Genomic DNA, 21641 nt, shown 5'->3' with positions numbered 1-21641 from the left:
ACCCTGCTGATATGGGATACTTTTGCTTTTGACAGAGTAATGGATGTATCGGCACGTGTGCTGTTACGCTTGTCTCCACATGCTTCCTTGTATCCTTCGCACTTGCCCTATCTGTTCCTCAAGCAGATGCGGAATCTTCCCTGGAAACATAAGATGGTGAAGATGAGTACTCGAGAGCAATGCCAGGTAAGTAATCAGGTAAGGGGTTCCAGGCAGTTAGTTCCTGGCTGGAAGCTTGATTCCAAGTGCTGACTGATTGCTCTCTTTCTCCTTGTCTTGCAGGTAAAAACAAGGCCAAAGGAAAAGACAGGGAAAAAGCATGATATGGGATACTCTTGCTTTTAACCCTGATGATATGAGATATTCTTGCTCTAGTATAGCTTGTTTGCAGAGGTATTATCGGGGGGAAAGAAAGCTGAATATTTCGAAAGGCTTCGTTGGGAGTGCCCTCTCAGATATGATGAAGGGTTGAGCATTTTTGCAGGTCTGCCTGTCCGTTGGGGATGGAGGTCGACATATATAGGAGTCTCCCTAACAAGTAGTAATGCTATTCATTTACCCTGCTTGGTCATAGCACGGTAGTGGGAGCAGCCAGTTTCACATGTTTTAACTCTGTCAGAGCACTTTGAAAAAGTGGTCTGTGGTATCTGGCTCTCGAGATTCGGAGAGCGATGCCTCTTCGATTTTTGAGAAAGCAATCATGCTGGGGGTCTAGCTCTCGAGATTCGGAGAGCAGTGTCTCTTCGATTTTTGAGGAAGTAATCATGTTGGGAGTCTGGCTCTCGAGATTCGGAGGGCGGTGCCTCTTCGATTTTGGAGCAAGCAATCCTGTTGGGAGTGTTGTCTCGAATGTGAGTAAAGGTTGGGCATGTTTGCTAGTCTACCTTGCCCCGAAGCACAAAGGTTGACACACAGGAACTTTCCAATTATCTAGCAATGGTACTGTTCCTTTACCCTCTCTTCGCTTTTGAGAAAGTAGTCATGTTGGGAGTCTGGCTCTCGAGATTCGGAGGACGGTGCCTCTTCGATTTTGGAGCAAGCAATTTTGTTGGGAGTGTTTTCTCGAATGTGAGTAAAGGTTGGGCATGTTTGCTAGTCTACCTTGCCACGAAGCAGAGAGGTTGACACACAGGAACTTTCCAATTATCCAGCAATGGTACTGTTCCTTTACCCTTGTGGGTAATAATATGGTAGCTAGACCTTCAAAATTTATGTGTCTAAACTTTGTTAGTGCTGTTTCTTTGCTATTCTTTTACCTTTCTTGGTCAGAGCGATGTAGTGGGAGCTGCAAGCTTCACGTGCTCAACTTTGGCAGAGAACTTTGGCAAAGTTATCTGTGGTACCCATGAGCTATTGTTGCGTGTGGGAAGTGGGTGATTGAACAGTAAGATTCATGTGCTTTCTACTTCACCAGAAGTCTTCGACAGAATGCCCATAATTTCTGCAAAGCTGAGTGTGCGTGTGACAGGTGCTGACAAGGCTAGAATAGTAGGTGCCTCTTCGATTTCTGAGATCGGCCCTCGTGGTCTCTGACCAGCCCAGCTTTTGAGAAAGCGAGCGCCTCTTCGATTGATTTGGAGAACGATGCCTTATCGATTTTTGAGAAAGCAATCATGCTGGGGCTCTGGCTCTCGAAGATTCGGGGAGCAGTGTCTCTTCGATTTTTGAGAAAGTAATCATGTTGGGAGTCTGGCTCTCGAGATTCGGAGGGCGGTGCCTCTTCGATTTTGGAGCAAGCAATCTTGTTGGGAGTGTTTTCTCGAATGTGAGTAAAGGTTGGGCATGTTTGCTAGTCTACCTTGCCACGAAGCACAGAGGTTGACACACAGGGACTTTCCAATTATCCAGCAATGGTACTGTTCCTTTACCCTCTCTTCGATTTTTAAGAAAGTAGTCATGTTGGGAGTCTGGCTCTCGAGATTCGGAGGACGGTGCCTCTTCGATTTTGGAGCAAGCAATCTTATTGGGAGTGTTTTCTCGAATGTGAGTAAAGGTTGGGCATGTTTGCTAGTCTACCTTGCCACGAAGCACAGAGGTTGACACACAGGGACTTTCCAATTATCCAGCAGTGGTACTGTTCCTTTACCCTTGTGGGTAATAATATGGTAGCTAGACCTTCAAAATTTATGGGTCTAAACTTTGTTAGTGCTGTTTCTTTGCTATTCTTTTACCCTTCTTGGTCAGAGCGATGTAGTGGGAGCTGCAAGCTTCACGTGCTCAACTTTGGCAGAGAACTTTGGCAAAGTTATCTGTGGTACCCATGAGCTATTGTTGCGTGTGGGAAGTGGGTGATTGAACAGTAAGATTCATGAGTTTTCTACTTCCCCAGAAGTCTTCGACAGAATGCCCATAATTTCCGCAAAGCTGAGTGTGCGTGTGACAGGTGCTGACAAGGCTGGAAAAGTAGGTGCCTCTTCGATTTCTGAGATCGGCCCTCGTGGTCTCTGGGGAGCCCAGCTTTTGAGAAAGCGAGCGCCTCTTCAATTTCTGAGATCGACCTTCGTGGTCTTAGAGCAGCCCAACTTTTGAGAAAGCAAACGCCTCTTCGATTTCTGAGATCAACCCTCGTGATCTCTAAGCAGCCCAGCTTTTGAGAAAGCAAACGCCTCTTCGATTTCTGAGCAGGCGCCTCTTCGATTTCTGAAGCTCCGTCGAGTGCAGATTTTTATAGGGGCTGGCATTAAGTTCCAAAGCACACTTGAATCTCCACCAGTAGAAGCTTCATTCTTGCACTTCTAAGATCTTGATTTGTCCGACCTCTTCTCTCTTCAACACCTTTGAAAATGTCTGGCCCCTCCGACCGTCGTTTTGACTTGAACCTTGTTGAAGAGGCAACCCCGCCTTCTCCAGACAACATATGGCGCCCATCCTTCGTCTCCCCTACTGGTCCTCTTACCGTTGGGGATTCCGTGATGAAGAATGATATGACCGCTGCGGTGGTGGCCAGGAACCTTCTCACCCCCAAAGATAACAGACTACTTTCCAAACGGTCTGATGAGTTAGCTGTTAAGGATTCACTGGCTCTCAGTGTTCAGTGTGCAGGTTCTGTGTCTAATATGGCCCAACGCCTATTTGCTCGAACCCGCCAAGTTGAATCATTGGCGGCTGAAGTGATGAGTCTCAAACAGGAGATTAGAGGGCTCAAGCATGAGAATAAACAGTTGCACCGGCTCGCACATGACTATGCTACAAACATGAAGAGGAAGCTTGACCAGATGAAGGAAACTGATGGTCAGGTTTTACTTGATCATCAGAGATTTGTGGGTTTGTTCCAAAGGCATTTATTGCCTTCGTCTTCTGGGGCTGTACCGCATAATGAAGCTCCGAATGATCAACCTCTGATGCCTCCTCCTTCTAGGGTTCTGTCCAGTACTGAGGCTCCAAATGATCCCCCTCCGGTGCCTTCTCTTTCTGGGGCTCTACCGACTGCTGAGACTTCTCCTAAGCAACCTTTGTGAAGGCTCCCTCTTGTGTGTTTATTTTGACTCATGTATATGTACATATTTGTAGCTTATCGGGGATATCAATAAATAAGCTTTCCTTCATTTAAAGTTAAGTGAACTAAAGTAAAAAATTTAATTAAGAAAATGACATTTAAATTCAGCTGAGAGGTTTTGATCCCATGACAAATTTCGTGTGTGGCTAAAAACAGAAGGGTAGAGATTTTCACATGCGTTTTCTCATTCTTCACTCCTTTGACTTGTTTCTCTCCTTTCATTCTGCTTTGATTTATACAATTTAAAGGCTAGATTAAAAAGGGAGAGGTGCAGGCGGAGAAAAGGGGGCTGCCAAAGTTACTACCCTGCATAAAAAGCCTATATAACCGTTGCAAATACATATGATTCAATGTTAAGAAAGTTATACACAAGAACGTGCACCTTTAGGTAGATATCAATGGCTCTATACATGCCATCTTCTGTTGCCCTTGATTGTTCTGGAATAAGTTCAGCAATGCCAATGAACTTAGAGACAGATATGTTGCGGTCAGTGGCTATTTCAGCCAGGTAGTTCTCCATTAGCTTTCCAACGCGTTCCATGTCTGTTAGTGCAGGAGAAACAAAATCGTCCTCTGCATTGTATCCCAAACGGCTCCCCTCCGTTTCATATTCAAGGTAATTCGTCATGATCCTTTGCACAGTCTCCACATCGAGCAATGTGTCCCTGGTAAGGGAATATGATGGAATCAAGAGATCATCTAAAACAGCCTGTGCCAACTGCAACCCCATTCTCTTCTCCAAATCTAGCTGGCAAGCAACCGTTGTTTCAAGGGTTTTCGCAGCACGAAGAAGCATGGAAAGAAAGCTGACTGACATTGCATTTTTCTCCCTTGGCAGAAGACTCACAATTGTTTCTAAGACAACCCTCTTCTCGTGCTCTTGTCGCAGCTCGATTTTCGTCCTCCCCTTTCCAAATATTTCCTATGTCAAAAGAAGATTTTTATGTCAAGACATGAGCTATAAAACTGAAAAATATGACATTGTGGAGTGAGATCTCACCAAACCTCGTAGCGATTTCTGTGCATATAGCATGAGCACTGGTCCAAGAGCATACTGCTTAAACCCTCTTGCCAACATTGCAATCATAACGCGTTGGAAGATATCAATTCTAAGAACAGTTAAGTCTTCAGCCCACCAATCCACAACAGGCTTTGGATGAGACACAGCTGAAAAAACCGCACCCTCAATGCCACCATCAGTCCTACCGGACACACTGAACTGGCCCTCTTTGCAGGCCATAAAAGCAATTGCATCTATGCACCGGCTCACTAATTTTACCTTCTCCGCCATTGGGAGGAAATTTTCTGACATGTGCAAAACAGTAACTGCACCTGCTAGGCTTTTCAATGCCACTTCATTCAAGTATGCATCAGCTCTTCCCACAAGGTTTCCAACCGCGTAGTCCTCAGTCATCAGAAGATACTCAGCCACGCATCGCAGCATTGCGATGTTTCCTGTGCTTAACTCGAAATTTATTCCATAACAGAATCTTGCTGCAAGCTCAAACGCTTCTGATCCACCCGGAACATCAGATAGCTCAATAACAGATAGATCAGCAGCATAACTAGATTCTGATATCAGTTTCTTTATGTGGCCACATTTTGAAATTAAAGGGAACTGCAATTTTAATAAGTCATGTTTCAATCCAATAATTTGTTAGCCTCTCCAAGTTTGCTTAGTTCAGCCGTATATTAAAAAAAAACACTTAGTCACAATAATTTTAATATGAACCAAATAATTGTTGTTAGTGCTACTGGTCGCATAATTTGATACGTGAATCAACACTACAAATTACCTTGTGCAATGAGAAGGAAACTCCTCCAACATTAATACTAATATCGCTCGGAATCTCCTGCGAAAAAATCCTGCAAGTTTCAAGATACATCCATTATTGTTTATACCTATATTTTAGGAGAAATCATCTACGAGAGAGAGAAAAATATCTCATTCGCAGAAAGCGTTTATCTTTGGATCCTAGGTTCTACGTTGGAATTCCTCTCCCGAAACATTGCTTGTACCAAAAACAGAAACAAATAAAATAAAAAAACCTCCAGAGAAGCAATTAAAGAGAGAGAACAAGATGGGACCAAACCATTCACTAGTTCTCTTCAAGGCAGAAGAAAGAAGCTCCTTCTTCTTAGAGGACATGTTGGCAGTGGTGCTGGTGGTGGGTGCAGTACTCTCCCCGCCAGATTCGATATCCACCACGGCAGTACGTTACAGTGGAAGCTTTATCATGTTCAGTACTCCACCTCCATCTTATAGTAAAGCAAATGATAGGAGGGAGAGAGGGTGCGAGAGGGAGGGAGGGAGGGAGGGAGAAAGAGAGGGAGAGAGAAAGAGAGAGAGAGAGAGAGAGAGAGAGAGAGAGAGAGAGAGAGAGAGAGAGAGCTGCTACAATTTTACTGTAGTGAAGCAAAAACCCTATAGGCTCAGAGCACACTAGCACGTACGGTATTTTCAGTACATTTTTGTTTCCTTTTGACCTATTATTCAAACTTTCTTTGTATATATAAGGAAAAAAGGAAACCATGATTCTGCAATAATGAGAGCACAAAATTTTGAAGCTCTAATAATAAACCTGCCTTATCCAGCTTCAACCCTCACAAGTAATCATCAGACTTAATGAATTGCCCAAAACGGCCTTCCTCTTTGGGGGAGAAAATAGAGTGAATACAAATCGAGGGGTAGGAGGAAGGAACTGAACCAGTGGCATTTTTGATATTATTGGGAGGATGATGGGTAAAAGGAAAACATAAAGATGTAGGGTTATGGTGTGTGTTGTGAATGGGCACATGGGGAAGGGGAAGTTGGGTCGAGAATGAGATGGCTTTTGCATGTTTTTAGTGGCGGCTAACGGTACGAAAACCCACTTGGGACGTGGGAGAAGAAACATTAATCCCATCCACAAAAAGGTACCCCATCTTCCTATACCCTTTTTTTGTTCTATGCTTTTATTTATTTCTACTTCAAAATTCATGAAGCCAATAGTAGCATGCCTTTCGTATTGGATGAATTAGTAGGGTTATTTGCCTAACATATTGTCTTTTATTGGGGCTTCTTCTTGATAAAACCTAGATTGCCACCTCTAAACTAGATAGAAATAGAAGAAGAATAATTATTAATGGTTATTTGGAGAGAATTTATGTGGCTTATCAATTCAATCATGCAATAATGGGTAATCAACTATATCCTAAAGGATAACATTGTCATCCATCCATCTAATGTGATGTGTAGATTGGTTATATCGACGTGACTGTATTTTAGTACTACAGCAATTTTCCTCTATGACCTATGTTTATTTGAAGACTTTACCTAATATAACCTATCCAGTCATGTGATAAGAGTTGGATTGATATTTAGTACTATACCCCTGTTGTTGAAGTGTTCTTTCCCAGCCTCTAAAGTCAGCTACCAAGGGTGATCTCTAGGGTAAGGCTCAATGAATTATTGTAAATCAGTTTTCCCTTGAATTAAGGGAGGTGACCGGTTGGTGTTAAAGTCTTTGTGTATGGTTTAGATTAGGTAGACACCATGCCTTCTTCCTTCTTGTCGACTGCTTGCAGCAGCCATCTCTCCCATCTCTCATTCCTATCTCTTCTCTTTTATAGCCGGTCTCTTGTACATTGAATAATCATCATGAAATACACATGGAAGCTTTAAACCAAAATTACCACATGGTATCAGAGCAGGTTTTGTAACTTGTACTTGGCCATTTTTTTCCGATGCATCTTTCCTTCAACCTTAAGCCATGGCTAAAGTAGATTCAGTAAATATTGAGGATGACATCTCGCATTCCTCACTTCCAAATTTCTTAGACATTGAGGTTAACACCAATCAACGTTTGTGTTCAGTTCTCTTGAACAAGTTCAATTATCTCCCTTGGTCTCGAGCTGTGTCACTAGCTCTCGGAGGCAAAGGGAAATTAGGGTTTGTCAATGGAAGGGTGGAAGCTCTAGACAGCTCCTCTTCTACATACGGTGCATGGCTTTGCAAGGATCAACTTGTCATGTCTTTGCTGCTCAACACCATGGAGAAACATGTTGCTGAGATTTTTAGCTACTACAATTCTTCATGTGAGCTTTGGAAAGCCTTGCAGGATATGTATGGAAATAAAAAAAACTATGCTCGTGTCTTTCAACTTAAGAAGGACATTGCAAGTGCTCAACAAGAAGGGAAAGCATTTGTTTAACACTTTGGAAGCCTCAAGACCATGTGGAATGAGTTGGATGTATACCTTTCACATACCACAGATCCTACCATGCTCCTAAAACGAGCCGAGGAAGACAGAATCTACCAGTTGTTGGGGAGTTTGAACTCCGACTACGAAGATCTAAGGAGTCACATCTTGATGAGTTAAGAGCTTCCATTGTTCAACAATGTATGTGCAACTATCCAACGTGAGGAAGCAAGAAAGAAAGTGATGAATACTGAGCACAACTCGAGATTGACTGAAACTCGTGCATATGCCTCAAACAACAAGACCTCAGAAGTTAACATGTACAAGGGTAGAAATACACACCTGAAATGCAAATATTGCAATGGCGTTGGCCATGTGGAAGACAAGTGTTGGGCACTTCATCCTGAACTCAAGCCTAAGTTTAGCAAAGATGGAAAAATGATACCAAGATCCTCACAGCAATTTCAACCTCATTACAAGGCTCAACTTGCGAATGCTCATCCTTCTACTATCTCATAAGGATCCATGGAGTTCATTGCCAATCCATTGTCACTTATTAATGAGTTTGCAGCTTACCTTAGTAAGGGACATGAAGGAAGTTCACAAGCTCAAGGCAATGATGAGAGCAGTCACACAGCCATGTTGGGACAGTTTGCCAGCTTTCTAGCTAGAAATGAGAAAGTTTCAAGGGATGAAGCACCAGGTATACTTAAAGCCTTCACTACTGCCCTATTAACTAGTATTGAAAATGATTGTTGGGTAATTGATTCAGGAGCCACAAATCATATGACAAACAAAGTCACAAATTTGCATCATTTTAAACGTTTTTCAAGTCCCTCACATGTGTCTGTTGCAAATGGAAAAAATGTTTTAGTCTTGGGAAAAGGAGAAATAAACCTACTCTCACACAAAACACCTTCCACTACCTTATATCTACCAACCTTTCCCTTTGAACTTTTGTCAACTGGAAAGATCACAAACACCCTAAATTGCCATGCCATTTTCTCACCAGATAATGTGATGTTTTAGGATGTTCTCACCATGAAGATAATTGTTGAAGGGGTCTTCATAAATGGACCTTACTACCTATGCAAGAATGCCTGTTTTACTCAGGCCCTTCAAGCTCAATCAAAGTCCATTGATGAAAACCAACTTTGCCTAAATTGTTTCTTAATTTTTGTAAATCTCATGTTACTTATGATACTTGTCAATTTTCTAAGTTTACTAGACTACCTTTTTCCAATTCAATGTCTAGGACAAGTAAACTTTTTGAAATGGTGCACTATGAGGACCAACAACTGAATCAATAAAAAGGTTTAAGTACTTTGTCTTATTTGTTGATGACTTCTCTCAAATGAGTTTTGTGTACCTTATGAAATCAAGGAGTGAAGTCCAAACTATTTTCAAAGACTTTCATATGCATGTTAAAACACAATTTCAATCAGACATTAAGGTGTTGAGATTCGATAATGGCATTGAATTTTTGTCCAACAACATGCTTCAATACATAAGTTCTCAGGGCATAATACATCAAACTAGCTGTGTAGGGACTCCACAACCAAATGGAGTAACAGAGAGAAAAAATAGAGATCACTTGGTCATTTGCTATCCTCACTGCCACTTACCTCATCAACCGACTCCCAAGTCTTGTGCTAGGGTTTAAATCTCCCTATGAAGTTCTCAAGGGTAGAAAAATTGATTTGACACACCTCAAGGTATTTGGATGTGTTTGCTTTGTTCACATTCAAGCCTTGAACAGTGACAAATTAGATGCCAAGGCAACCAAGTGTGTGTTTGTGGGGTATTCTTCCACCCAAAAAGGATATAAGTGCTACAATCCAGCCACAAAAAAGTTCATTGTGTCAAGGGATGTGAAGTTTGAAGAAGATTGTCCTTATTTTACTCACAAAGGGAATACTACAAGTTAGGAGAAGGAACTGTTTGAAATGTTTCCACTCCCTCAGAGCATTAATAATCCAATGTTGGAAGAAAGCTCAATTACTGTGATACCAGACATTGAAGAAGCACAATCTGATTCAATCACTACTAGCCCTGTTGAAGCACAAAATCGGAGGGTCTTGGAACAATGTAAATCCAACCGTGAATCTGTAAGAATGTAAATAACACAAGATGTATCGTGGTTCACCTCAATGTTTGGGCTACGTCCACACTGATTACTGTATTTCTGAGGGAGAGAGAGCTCTGAATATGAGAGTGAGAGCTTTGAGAGAGCTTTAGAGCTTAGGGGATGTGAGGAGGCTTAGGGTTTGTGAGGGTGATGAGTCCCTTTTATAGAATAAGGGCTCCTCCCCTTTTTACATATTTACCCTTCCATTTATTACATAATTACATTTGAGTCCATCGAGTATTTATACGAGGTCTAAATACTGAGGCCCTAAGTATGGTATAAACAGTAGTCCCCCAAGTTTTCAGTCAAGAGAGTCTTTTGGCTGGAGACTTGAAATTCAGTCCATGTGTGGGCCGAAGTAACTAGATGTTGTCTAGAACTGATACTTGATATGAGGCGGTGCCCAATCTGAACTGATGCTCAACTAGAAGTAGCAAGTGTTGCGAGGTTGTTTTGCTTGTGGCTTATGTTGCCTTGGTTGGCTCGACTTGTGGCGTTGAAGGTGAGGGAGTCCCTTTTATAGAATAAGAGCTCGTTCCTCAATACATAAATGATAGAGTTGATGCTTGCGGCGAGGCAGTTGCTCAGCAGGCGGTGATGCTCTCTAATGATGGTGAGGGAGTCCCTTTTATAGAATAAGGGCTCACTTCTTAGTACATGAATAATGGGTTAGGAGTGATGCTCGCGGCAAAGCGGTTGCTCAACTGGTGGCGATGCTCTCTAATGAAGGTGAGGGAGTCCCTTTTATAAAACGAGGGCTCGCTCCTCAGTACATAAATAATGGGTGCTCTCTAATGAAAGTGAGGGAGTCCCTTTTATAGAATAAGGGTTCGCTCATCAGTACATAAATAATGGGCTAAGTTGCCCAAGTATTTTTTATGAGGCCCAGTTAAGGCCCAATATATGGTACATAATGTAGTCCCCCAAGTCTTCGGTCAATAGAGTCTGTTGGTTGAAGACTTCAAATCGAATCTATGTATAGGCCAAAGTGGCGGTTGTTCGGAGGCGGTATTTGTATACCCTGCACTGAAGCTTTGTAGGTGAAGCTTTGCAAGTGAAACTTTGAAGCTATAGCTGTATAAATGAAGCTTTTGAAGCTAGAGCTCTGTAAATGAAGCTTTTGAAGCTAGATTGACATGAGTGATGCTCATGAATGTTTATGTTGAGTGACATGAGTAATGCTCATGGATGTTGACATGAGTGATGCTCATAAATGTTGACATGAATGATGGTCATGAATGTTTATGTATGATTGTCATGAATGATGCTCATGAATGTTTATGTATGAATGACATGAGTGATGCTCATGTATAATTTTGGAGTATTGGACGTACTTTTGATCACCTAGTGGGTGATAATAGTGGCAGGTTGCCGAATAATTTTGGAGTACTGGGCGTACTTTTAATCACCTGGTTGGTGATAATAGCGGCAGGTTGCCGAATAATTTTTGGAGTACTGGGCGTACTTTTGATCATCTGGTTGGTGGTAATAGCGGCAGGTTGCCAAATAATTTTGGAGTACTGGGCATACTTTTGATCACCTGGTTGGTGGTAATAGGGGGCTTGGCTCTTTTAGGCATATGGGCCTTTGCCCTCTACATAACATTCCAGCCCATTATTTTGGGCTTGCCGTTTTTTTTATTTTTTATTATTACCCTCTGATGGGGTTTATACAGATGTCTACGAAGGATAAAAAAAATAAATTACATCACTCAAAATAAAGGTTTCGACACAAAAGCTTTGACAGTTGCAGATCGTTGGTGCGTTGCTTTTGCTTTTATTTTCTGCTTTGCTTTTGCTTTCGTTTTCTGCTTTGCTTTTGCTTTCTTCTTTTCTCTTTCTGCTTTGCTTTTGCTTTCGTTTTTCTCTTCTTCCTTTTGGCATATGGCAGACAATAATAATATGATTAATAATTAAAAACTTATCTTCTTCGTTGCAATCCAAACAGGTTGGGAAGAGGACCACTGCAGATCCAGGCATCATTGTCGTGACGCCACACTGTACTAATGCACAGTCAATATGCCTGTAGCCATTCTTGACTGCAGCGACGACAGCTTGACCGACCACGCCTGGTTCAGCGTTCCATGTTCCAAGACCAACAGATGGGATCTTAGCTCCCGTATTCAGATTAAAATACAAAGTTTCAGATTTGTTTTCGCCCATCTTCTTCATCCTTTGGGCATAAACCATTGCCCTGTGGTAGTGCTCATTCATTCTCAACCCTAGGTGAGGAATCCTCTCAGAGAGCTCAAATGCCACATTGGCATTCATTGTGGGACCCAAGAGCGTCAGGGAGTCCCAACGTCAATTCACAAATCAATCAAAACCCATCTCATTTATTTGGCAAGGAGCCCCACTGGTGTTGAGCACGCTCTGTCCTCTCACAAGCCCTTCAGTTCCATCCATAGCAATGATCATGACCATGTTCTCATCCAAGTGCTGAGCCATCTCGAGCACCAACTGGGTTGAGTTGTCCAGTACCTCAAGCGCGGTCAAGATCAAGGGAAACCCCTCTTCGAAACTCACGTCGATGACGACAGCCGAGTCCTTGTGCGCCCGTGATAACAACTTCTTATGCGACTGAATGTAGAGGAAAAGAAACAGATCTCAAGCTTGTGATGTCCGGCGTGGTCACCAGAACGGCCTCATTAGTAGGCGTGGTCGGAATCATACTCGTGAACTTATTGTTCCCCAGCGTCAATGCCGAGAGCCTCCGCATCGCCGCCATGAACAGTGGTAGCATTCCGCTGAGCTCGTTGTTGCTGAGGTCTAGTGCAATGAGCGTGCTTTGGGCGCCCGGAGAAGGAGAAACCGGGGGCTTTACGAATGTGAATTGGTTGAAGGACAGAGTGAGTTGCTGTAGCGACAGGTGGTTGAAGAGGTGGGCGGGGACAGCACCGTCGAGTTAGTTGTGACTCAGGTTAAGCACTTGCAGAAAACCCAACTGTTTGATGTTTTCCGGGAGGTTTCCTACTAGGTTGTTGTTTCGCATAGAGATTTGGAGTAGAGAGGCCAGGAAATTTAGTGGGACACCTTTGGAGATGGCATTGTTGCTGGCGTCTAAGTAGCTGAGGTTCTGAAGAGAACCCAACTCGGGAAACTCGCCGCTAAGCAGGTTCGCTTGGAGCTCGAGCCGCTGCAACCTCGCCAGGCCGTTCAAGCTCGAAAAAAGTGGAGACTGTTTGGCATCAGAATGGCTTAGATTCGAGAAAGTAAAAGCTTCCTGCGATCTGCGTGAAATGGCTCATCCTCTTAACTCTTTCAGGGGGTCGTCAAGGTAGTCGCAACTCGTGTGACTCGTTACTAGGGATGAAGGTTTCTCGATAGTTGGGCCATCGGCGTTGATATCCAGCTCCACAACCATAGCCCTCGGGTCTCCTCCAGGCCCATTATCAACAACAGAAGATGGGGAAGAATGAGCGGTGATGTTTTTGACGGAGTTCGACGTGATCTGGGAGTGCATACTGCGAACTTGCTGTAAAAAAGAAAGAAATCTTTGGGACTTTTTTTTTATGAGCAGAGACCGAGAGAGAGAGAGGTCTCTGTTGGTGTGGACGCCCAAGAACAAGAGAGAGATGAGGGACCAGAGAGAGATCTGAGGAATGTTTGAGATTTGGATCTTTTTCCATTTCTGGGTTTTTGTGATTTTGCAGATTCACGGTGGAGGTTAAAAAATGAAGGAGAACCGACACAACTTTTCGTATCGTGGTTCACAATCGATACGAATGTTGATGTACAAAACTAGAGGGTCTTGGAACAATGTAAATCTGATCGTGAATCTACAAGAATGTAAATAACACAAGATGTATCGTGGTTCACCCCAATGTTTGGGCTACATCCACACTGATTACTGTATTTCTGAGGGAGAGAGAGCTCTGAATATGAGAGTGAGAGCTTTGAGAGAGCTTAGAGCTTAGGGGATGTGAGGAGGCTTAGGGTTTGTGAGGGTGATAAGACCCTTTTATAGAATAAGAGCTCCTCCCCTTTTTACATATTTGCCCTTCCATTTATTACATAATTACATTTGAGTCCCCCGACGAGGTCTAAATACTGAGGCCCTAAGTATGGTATAAATAAACCCTATTCTTGCCAAAAAAAACCTCCAACTAGGTTGCAAGACTATGTTACTTATGCCTCACGATATCCTATAACTTAATGTATCAGTCTTGATGAGTTCTCAACATCTCATGCTACGTTTCTCTGTGAAATTGATAAACATGGTGAACCTAGAAGCTTTCAAGAGGTATTTCTCCTTCCAAAATGGAATTAAGCCATGACAGATGAGCTTTGTGCTCTAGAAGAAAATAAAATTTGGAGACTACCACCAGGAAAAAAAGGCTGTTGGAAGTCGTTGGATTTACAAGATTAAGTTCAAGGCTGATGGTTTTATTGAGAGACACAAGGCCAAGCTTGTTGCTCGAGGTTTCACCTAAACCTTTGGGGTAGATTACAAAGAAACATTTGCACCTGTGGCCAAGATGAATTCAGTAAGGGTTCTACTCTCAGTTGTAGTCAATTGTGGGTGGACTCTTTATCAAATGGATGTGAAGAATGCTTTCCTTCAAGGAGAGTTACAAGAAGAAGTGTATATGTAACCTCCTCCAGGTTATAATGATATTAAAGGCAACGTGGTTTGTAAGCTGCACAAGGCAATCTATGTATTGAAACAATCCCCAAGAGCTTGGTATGCCAAGCTCAGTTCAATTCTAGAGAAGGTTAGATTACTACAAGGTAATGTTGATTCCTCATTGTTTGTAAGAACTGGTACAAGTGGGAAGTTATTGGTGCTTATCTATGTGAACAATCTCATCATCACAGGAGATAATGCTACTGAAATTGAGGCACTAAAGCTCTCACTACGTCAAACCTTTGCCATCAATGATCTCGGGAGGTTAAAATATTTTTTGGGCATCGAAATAGCAACCTCTTCAAATGGGCTGTTTCTACATCAACAAAAATATGTTTTGGACCTTCTTCAGAAGGTAAAAATGCTTAATTGTAAACCTGTAATCACTTCCGTGAATTGTAAAGTATGGCTCCACACAGATGGATAAGCCATGCATGATGTGAGTTACTGTCAACGATTGGTAGGCAAACTTATATATCTCACCATCACACGTCTAGATATCATATATGCAGTGAGTTTGGCAAGTCAATTCATGCACTCTCCTACTGTTGATCATCTTAACATGGTTAAGAGAGTCCTACGTTAGGGTAAGGAATCATCATGCGTAATAATAAGTCCATTACCATCAGTGGCTACACAGATGCAGATTGGGCAGGGAATGCACTTGATAAGAAATCTACCATGGGCTATTGCACATTTGTTGGTGGAAATCTTGTCACTTGGAAGAGTAAGAAGCAACATGTAATTGCTCGCTCCAGCGCAGAGGCTAAATATCGAGCCATGGCAGCCACTGCTTGTGAACTTATTTGGCTTAAAAGGCTTCTTTTAGACTTAGGGTTTCCTATTACTACTCCCATGTCTCTTATGTGTGACAATCAAGCAGCCATGCACATCACTGCTAATCCAGTGTTCCATGAGAGAACGAAACATATTGAAGTGGAATGTCATTTCATCAGAGCTCAAGTGCAAACTCAAGTCATTAGAACCATATTCACGCGAAGCTAGGATCAATTGGCAAATCTTTTCATCAAGGCTCTATAATCTGAATCATTCCATCATTTTTTGTGCAAGCTTGGCTCAATTAATCTCCTCGATCTAGCTTGAGAGGGAGTGTTGTTGGAGTGTTCTTTCCCGGCCTCTAGAGTCAACAACCAAGGGTGATTTCTAGGGTAAATCTCTAGGGTAAGGCTCAATGTATTATTGTAAATCAGTTTTCCCTTGAATTAAGGGAGGTGACTGATTGGTGTTAAAGTCTTTGTGTATGGTTTAGATTAGGTAGGCACCATGCCTTCTTCCTTCTTGTCGGTTGCTTGCTGCAGCCATCTCTCCCATCTCTCTTATCTTTTATAGCTGGTCTCTTGTACATTGAATAATCATCATGAAATACATATGGAAGCTTTAAACCAAAATTACCACAACCCCAAAACATAAACATATCACCATCTATCTCATAATAAATAGATTGGTTATATCTCGTGAGTGTGTTTCAGTACTACTGTGACGACTCGTCCCGAATATATATTTATTTTATCCCCGAAAGCGTGGAAATGTTGATTTTACCCTTGAGCGTTGGGCTGTGAAGGGATAAATGGGCTAAGAAAAATGGACCAATTGCATTATGTCCTATTTCTTTGGACCCAATGAAAAATTTGTAGGGTTGTTAGGACTAAATTTGGTGGCCCAATTGGAATTTAAGTTGGTTTATATGTGTGCCCAATCCGGACCATCATACACATACACACGTGCAACCTTCTTCCTCTCTTTCTCTTTTCTCTTTCTCTCTCTCTCTCTCTCTCTCTCTCTCTCTCTCTCTCTCTCTCTTTCTCTCTCTCTCTCTCTCTCTCTCTCTCTCTCTCTCTCTTCTATCTCTTTCGAGTCTTCCTCGTCCGTACAATCCCTTCGTCCAATCTCCATACTAGCTTCATCTCTTATAGATTGAGCTAGTAGAGGTTGTTTTTAAGCTCCTTGCAAGTTTAGGAGTCGAGTTATACCTTTAGTTTGACGTGAGGACTACCTGAGCTCCGGCAAGGGGTGCAAATTGCTCTGTGGTGATTGCGAGTATTTCATGGAGTTTTAAAGTTCTAGAAGGTCTTAAAACTACTTCGCAAAGCTTGTAGAGGAATTTTGGAAGGTTTTAGACATCTAGACACTCTAGTTCATCTAGTTGCAAGTGTGGCCAAACTATCGAGACGTTTTCAGGCCCGTTTCCGTTGGTTTTAGGACGTAAAAGTGGTAAGAATTTGTTCTCCTTGTCTAGAGCTTCATTTTGGTACAAATTTCATGGAATTTGGTTGAAAAATGAGTGATATATTAAGGTTCAAAGTTTTTCCAGAAACCAGCGAGTGCAGCAGCAGCCGGTGCCGACTTAGACGAACCAACGAAGAAGAAGGAGAATATTCCATCAATTTTGACGGAATATGCTAACGACAACAAAATATGTTATTATTTAATGGAATATTCCCTAACGCCATTAGGGAATCCGTCAGTGTGCTAGGCACGTGCCTTGGCCGGCTCGTGAGGGCACGTAGGAACTTAGAAATTTTTTCTAAAAATATGGGGATGTTCGTGGGGTTGAGTAGGCCACGATGGTATATTCAAATACCCCAATTGAGCAACGTATGAAAAGTTATTTCCTAGTTTTAGTTATGTGCTTAAAATAACGTTAAAATAATTGTTTCACATATAGGTGAGACGTTTTCAGAGGAGAAACGCAGTCAAGCGAGACTCGGGGGCTACGACCCTTCCACATATTAGTGAGTGGGCTTTTGGTTTTCAATATATATATATATATATATATATGCTTGGTATTTTTCCCAGAAAACTTATTTAAATGGTTTTATGTTTTGAATGCCATGCCAAATGTTTTATACTTAGAATATGCATTTAGTAGTTGTATATATTATTGTTAGTGTTGCGAACGCTCAGGTAAGTTCCAAGTGAGTTTATAGATTGTGGATGTGAGTTGCATGGTTGTGATTACACTTGATGCATTTAGAACTCATAAACATGTACCTCGGTGTTAGTGCTCCCGTTCGTGGCCAGGGCACAGTTATTCACAAGATGTTCACATCTCGCACCGCACGCTTACCTTGGATCCAAGTTAGGTGCACAATCCTGTCGTACAGACCACTATAGGTGGCTCCGACTCGTAGGTGACCCGTAATTATTCGCATAGTCTTCACATGATCGTAGCACTTAAGCGTATTTATTTACAACCAGTCCTGTCACACAGACCACTCTAGGTGGTTTCGACTCGTGTGCAGGCATATTTGATGAGCTATAGGTTCAGCCGTATAGGCCACAATAGGTGGATCCAGCTGACATAATACTTTTCATTGATTTACTTCACCTGGGTTACTTATTTCATTATGTTGAGATATTTGGCATGACATACATGTGGATTTGGCTATTTCAAGTATGGTTTCGATATAGATATGTATTATGTTGATGCACAAAATCAGTGAGGACTTTGGTACAACATAAAGTGTTAAGTTTATGACTTTCGCTAGATTGCTCTGGTCACTAGTATGGATAAGTATGTAAATGGATAGAGATAAGGAAGCAAACACAAGATGTACGTGGTTCACCCATATTGGCTACGTCCACGGAGTAGAGGAGTTCTCATTAATTGTGAAGGGTTTACACAAGTACATAGGTTCAACCTCTCCTTTAGTGAGTACAAGTGAATGATTTAGTCTAAATGACATTAGGAAATATTGTGAGAGAATGATCTCTATTAATAGAAGAGAGTTTCTAGTTTCATTATGCATTGACATGTGTCATGTTATGATTGGCTTCTGATGTTGACACGTGTCGCGCTATGATTGGCTTCTGATGTCAACACATGTCACACTGTGATTGGCCTCCTGGTTGGAGGGAAACTCTTCTGGGTCCTTGACGGTATAACATTGATCGGTGCTCAGTAGTTTCGGGATTGGTCAAGTATGGTACAAACAGTGCTCCCCTAAGTTCCCGAGTGAGGGAATATCCTCGGTTGGGGACTTGCAAGATCCAAGCTATTGAGTAATCACGAAACTTCTAAGTACCGAAGTTTGGTATCATTTTCACTTGCCTTATCTGTCACATATGTAGATGTGGCATCTTTTCTGGAAGTACTTTTCCTCCATCCAGGGGTGGTATCTTTAACCGATGAAGATGCATAAGGTAATGTATCAATTTCACTTGAAGCTTACTTGTAGTTTCGGGCTTGTTCAAGTGCGATACAAACCCTATAGTAGGAGTCCCCTAAGTCATCGAGCTAGGAGATTTGCCGAAGGAGGTAACAGACAAGGTAAGCAATCAGACTTCCAAGCAAGCAACCTGGATTGGAGGTTCGACTTCGGCTTCCGGTTGATTGTTCTCATTCTCTTTGTGTCGTAAATAGCACCAAGGATAAGGAGAAGCAAATGGAGAAGAGATGATATGAGATACTTTTGCTTTTGAAGAAGTAAATTTCCACAGGCTTATTCTTGAACTGGGCTGGAGGGTTTTCTGGTTTCCTCCAGAGTACAAGGCCGACTCAAGAATTTGAGGGTCAAAACAAGTCCATCAAATCTAGAGTATGTTCGACCCTGATGATATGAGATACTTTTGCTTTTGACAAAGTAGTGGATGTATCGGCACGTGTTCTGTTACGCTTGTCTCAACATGCTTCCTTGTATTCTTTTCACTTGCCGTATCTGTTCCTCAGGCAGATGTGGTATCTTCTCTGGAAGCATAAGATGTTGAAGATGAGTACTCTAGAGCAATGCCAGGTAAGTAATCAGGCAAGGGGTTCTAGGCAGTCAGTTCTTGACTGGAAGCTTGATTCCAAGTGCTGACTGATTGCTCTCTTTCTCCTTGTCTTGCAGGTAAGAACAAGGCTAAAGGAAAAAACAGGGAAAAAGCATGATATAAGATACTCTCGCTTTTAACCCTGATGATATGAGATACTCTTGCTCTGGTGTGGCTTGTTTGCAGAGGTATTATCGGGAGAAAAAGAAGCTGAGTATTTCGAGAGACTCTGCTAAGAGTGCCCTCTCGGATGTGAAGAAAAGTTGAGCATTTTTTTTATTTGCAGGTTTGCTTGGCTGTGGAGGATGGAGGTCGACATATATAGGAGTCTCCCTAACAACAAGTAGTAGTGCTATTCCTTTACCCTTCTTGGTCATAGCAATGTAGTGGGAGCTGCAAGCTTCACGTGTTTTAACTTTGTCAGAGCACTTTGAAAAAGTGGTTTGTGGTATCTGGAAAGCTGATGTTGCGTGTGAAGATTGCAGATAAGCTTTATCCAAGGAAATCTAGTTCTCGAAGTTCGGGGAACGGTGCCTCTTCGGTTTTCGAACAAGTAATCTTGTCGAGAATCTGGCTCTCGAGATTCAGAGAACTGTGCCTCTTCGATTTTTGAGAAAGCAATCTTGTTGAGAGTCTGGCTCTTGAGATTCGGAGAGCAGTGTCTTTTCAATTTTTGAGAAAATAATCCTGTTGGAAGTCTGGCTCTCGAGATTCGGAGGGCGGTGACTCTTCGATTTTTGAGCACGTAATCCTGTTGGGAGTCTGGCTCTCGAGATTCGGAGAGCGGTGCCTCTTTAATTTTTGAGAAAGCAATCTTGTTGGGAGTCTGACTCTTGAGATTCGGAGAGCAGTGTCTCTTCGATTTTTGAGAAAGTAATCCTGTTAGGAGTCTGGCTCTCGAGATTCGGAGGGCGGTGCCTCTTCGATTTTTGAGCAAGCAATCTTGTTAGGAGTGTTTTCTCGAATATGAGTAAAGGTTGGGCATTTTTTCCATTCTGCCTTGCCACGGAGCACGGAGGTTAACACACATTGGGACTTTCTAGTTATCAAGCAGTGGTGCTGTTCCTTTACCCTTGTGGGTAATAGTAGGGTAGCTGGACCTTCAAAATTTATGTGTCTAAACTTTGTCAAAGATCTTTGGCAAAGTTATTTGTGGTACCCGAGGAGTTGATGTTACGTGTGGAAAGTGGTGCCTCTTCGGAATCCGGAGAGTGGTGCCTTTTCGATTTTTGAACCAACGACCATGTTGCCCTTTCTTTTATAAGGGCACCAATTGTGTGCAAGAAGTACATTCAGAGAGTTATTGCTTATATGAATTTTCCTTTTACTTCAGAGACTTATTGCACCTCATTTCTCCTTCATCATTTCTGAGAATGTCTGGCCCATTTGACCGTCGTTTTGACTTGAACTTTGGTGAAGAGGCAGCCATGCCTTCTTAAGACAACATATGGCGCCCATCCTTCTTATCCCCTACTGGTCCTCTTACTGTTGGGGACTCTGTGATGAAGAATGATATAATCGCTGCGGTGGTGGCCAGGAACATTCTCACTCCCAAAGATAATAGACTATTTTCCAAACGGTCTAATGAGTTGGCTGTTAAGGATTCTCTGGCTCTCAGTGTTCAGTGTGCAGGTTTTGTGTCTAATATGGCCCAACGCCTATTTGCTCGAACTCACCAAGTTGAATCATTGGCGGCTGAAGTGATAAGTCTCAAATAGGAGATTAGAGGGCTCAAGCATGAGAATAAACAATTGCACAGGCTCGCACATGACTATGCTACAAACATGAAGAGAAAGCTTGACCAGCTGCAGGAATCTGATGGTCAGATTTTGCTTGATCATCAGAGGTTTGTGGGTTTGTTCCAAAGGCATTTATTGCCTTCGTCTTCTAGGGTGTACCGCGTAATGAAGCTCCGAATGATCAACCTTCGGTGCCTTCTCCTTCTGGGGTTCTGCCCAGTACTGAGGCTCCGAATGATCACCCTCTGGTGCCTACTCTTTCTGAGGCTCTGCCGACTGCTGAGACTTCTCATGAGCAACCTTTGTGAAGGCTCCCTCTTGTTTGTTTATTTTGATTCATGTATATGTACATATTTGTAACTTATCGGAGATATCAATAAACAAGCTTTGCTTCATTTCAACGTATTGTGTTAAATACACCAAGGCCTTCTTCACTAAGTTCTTTGAATTTTTTCTTTTGTTGAAACTTGTATGTTAATCCTTTGAGAGTGAAGCATGTATGTTGAGGTAGTGCTCCCTTAATTTCCCAAGTGAGGAAAATTTCTTGGTTGGAGACTTGAAAAATCCAAGTCACTGAGTGGTCGTGAGACTTCTGAGTATCAAGGTGTAGTAGCATATGGTAGGTGTCCCCCAAGTCTCCGGTCGAGGGAGTTGACGAATGAGGCATTTCCTTTCTAAGTGGTAGCCCAAAACTCCTC

General features: G+C 42.3%; 2 protein-coding genes across 5 annotated transcripts in view; one reads left to right on the top strand and one right to left on the bottom strand.

The window, feature by feature from the left end:
* LOC103401517 (BTB/POZ domain-containing protein SR1IP1-like) overlaps nt 1-21641 on the bottom strand; it is a 46257-nt gene that overhangs the window by 2140 nt on the left and 22476 nt on the right. Inside the window, exons 1-4 of one of the 4 annotated variants that reach the window (XM_029094834.2) lie at nt 5590-6055; nt 5293-5362; nt 4497-5114; nt 3879-4418 (exon numbers count right to left, since the gene is read on the bottom strand). In XM_029094834.2, the coding sequence (XP_028950667.2) occupies nt 3879-4418; nt 4497-5114; nt 5293-5362; nt 5590-5645 (1284 nt within the window). In that variant the 5' untranslated portion in view covers nt 5646-6055. Of the gene's footprint in view, nt 1-3878; nt 4419-4496; nt 5115-5292; nt 5363-5589; nt 6056-21641 lie in introns of those variants that run through there. The other 3 variants (XM_029094835.2, XM_070814015.1, XM_070814016.1) reach the window with 3 other exon arrangements.
* On the top strand, nt 7249-7689 carry LOC139191817 (uncharacterized). The gene has a single exon (XM_070812840.1). The coding sequence runs from the start codon at nt 7249-7251 to the stop codon at nt 7687-7689; it is 441 nt and encodes a 146-aa protein (XP_070668941.1).

This window comes from Malus domestica, chromosome 15 (assembly GCF_042453785.1).
Source record: "Malus domestica chromosome 15, GDT2T_hap1".
Taxonomy (NCBI): Eukaryota; Viridiplantae; Streptophyta; class Magnoliopsida; order Rosales; family Rosaceae; genus Malus; species Malus domestica.
The sequence above is the reverse complement of the archived record's forward strand: the minus strand, read 5'-3'. Positions and strand labels throughout refer to the sequence as shown.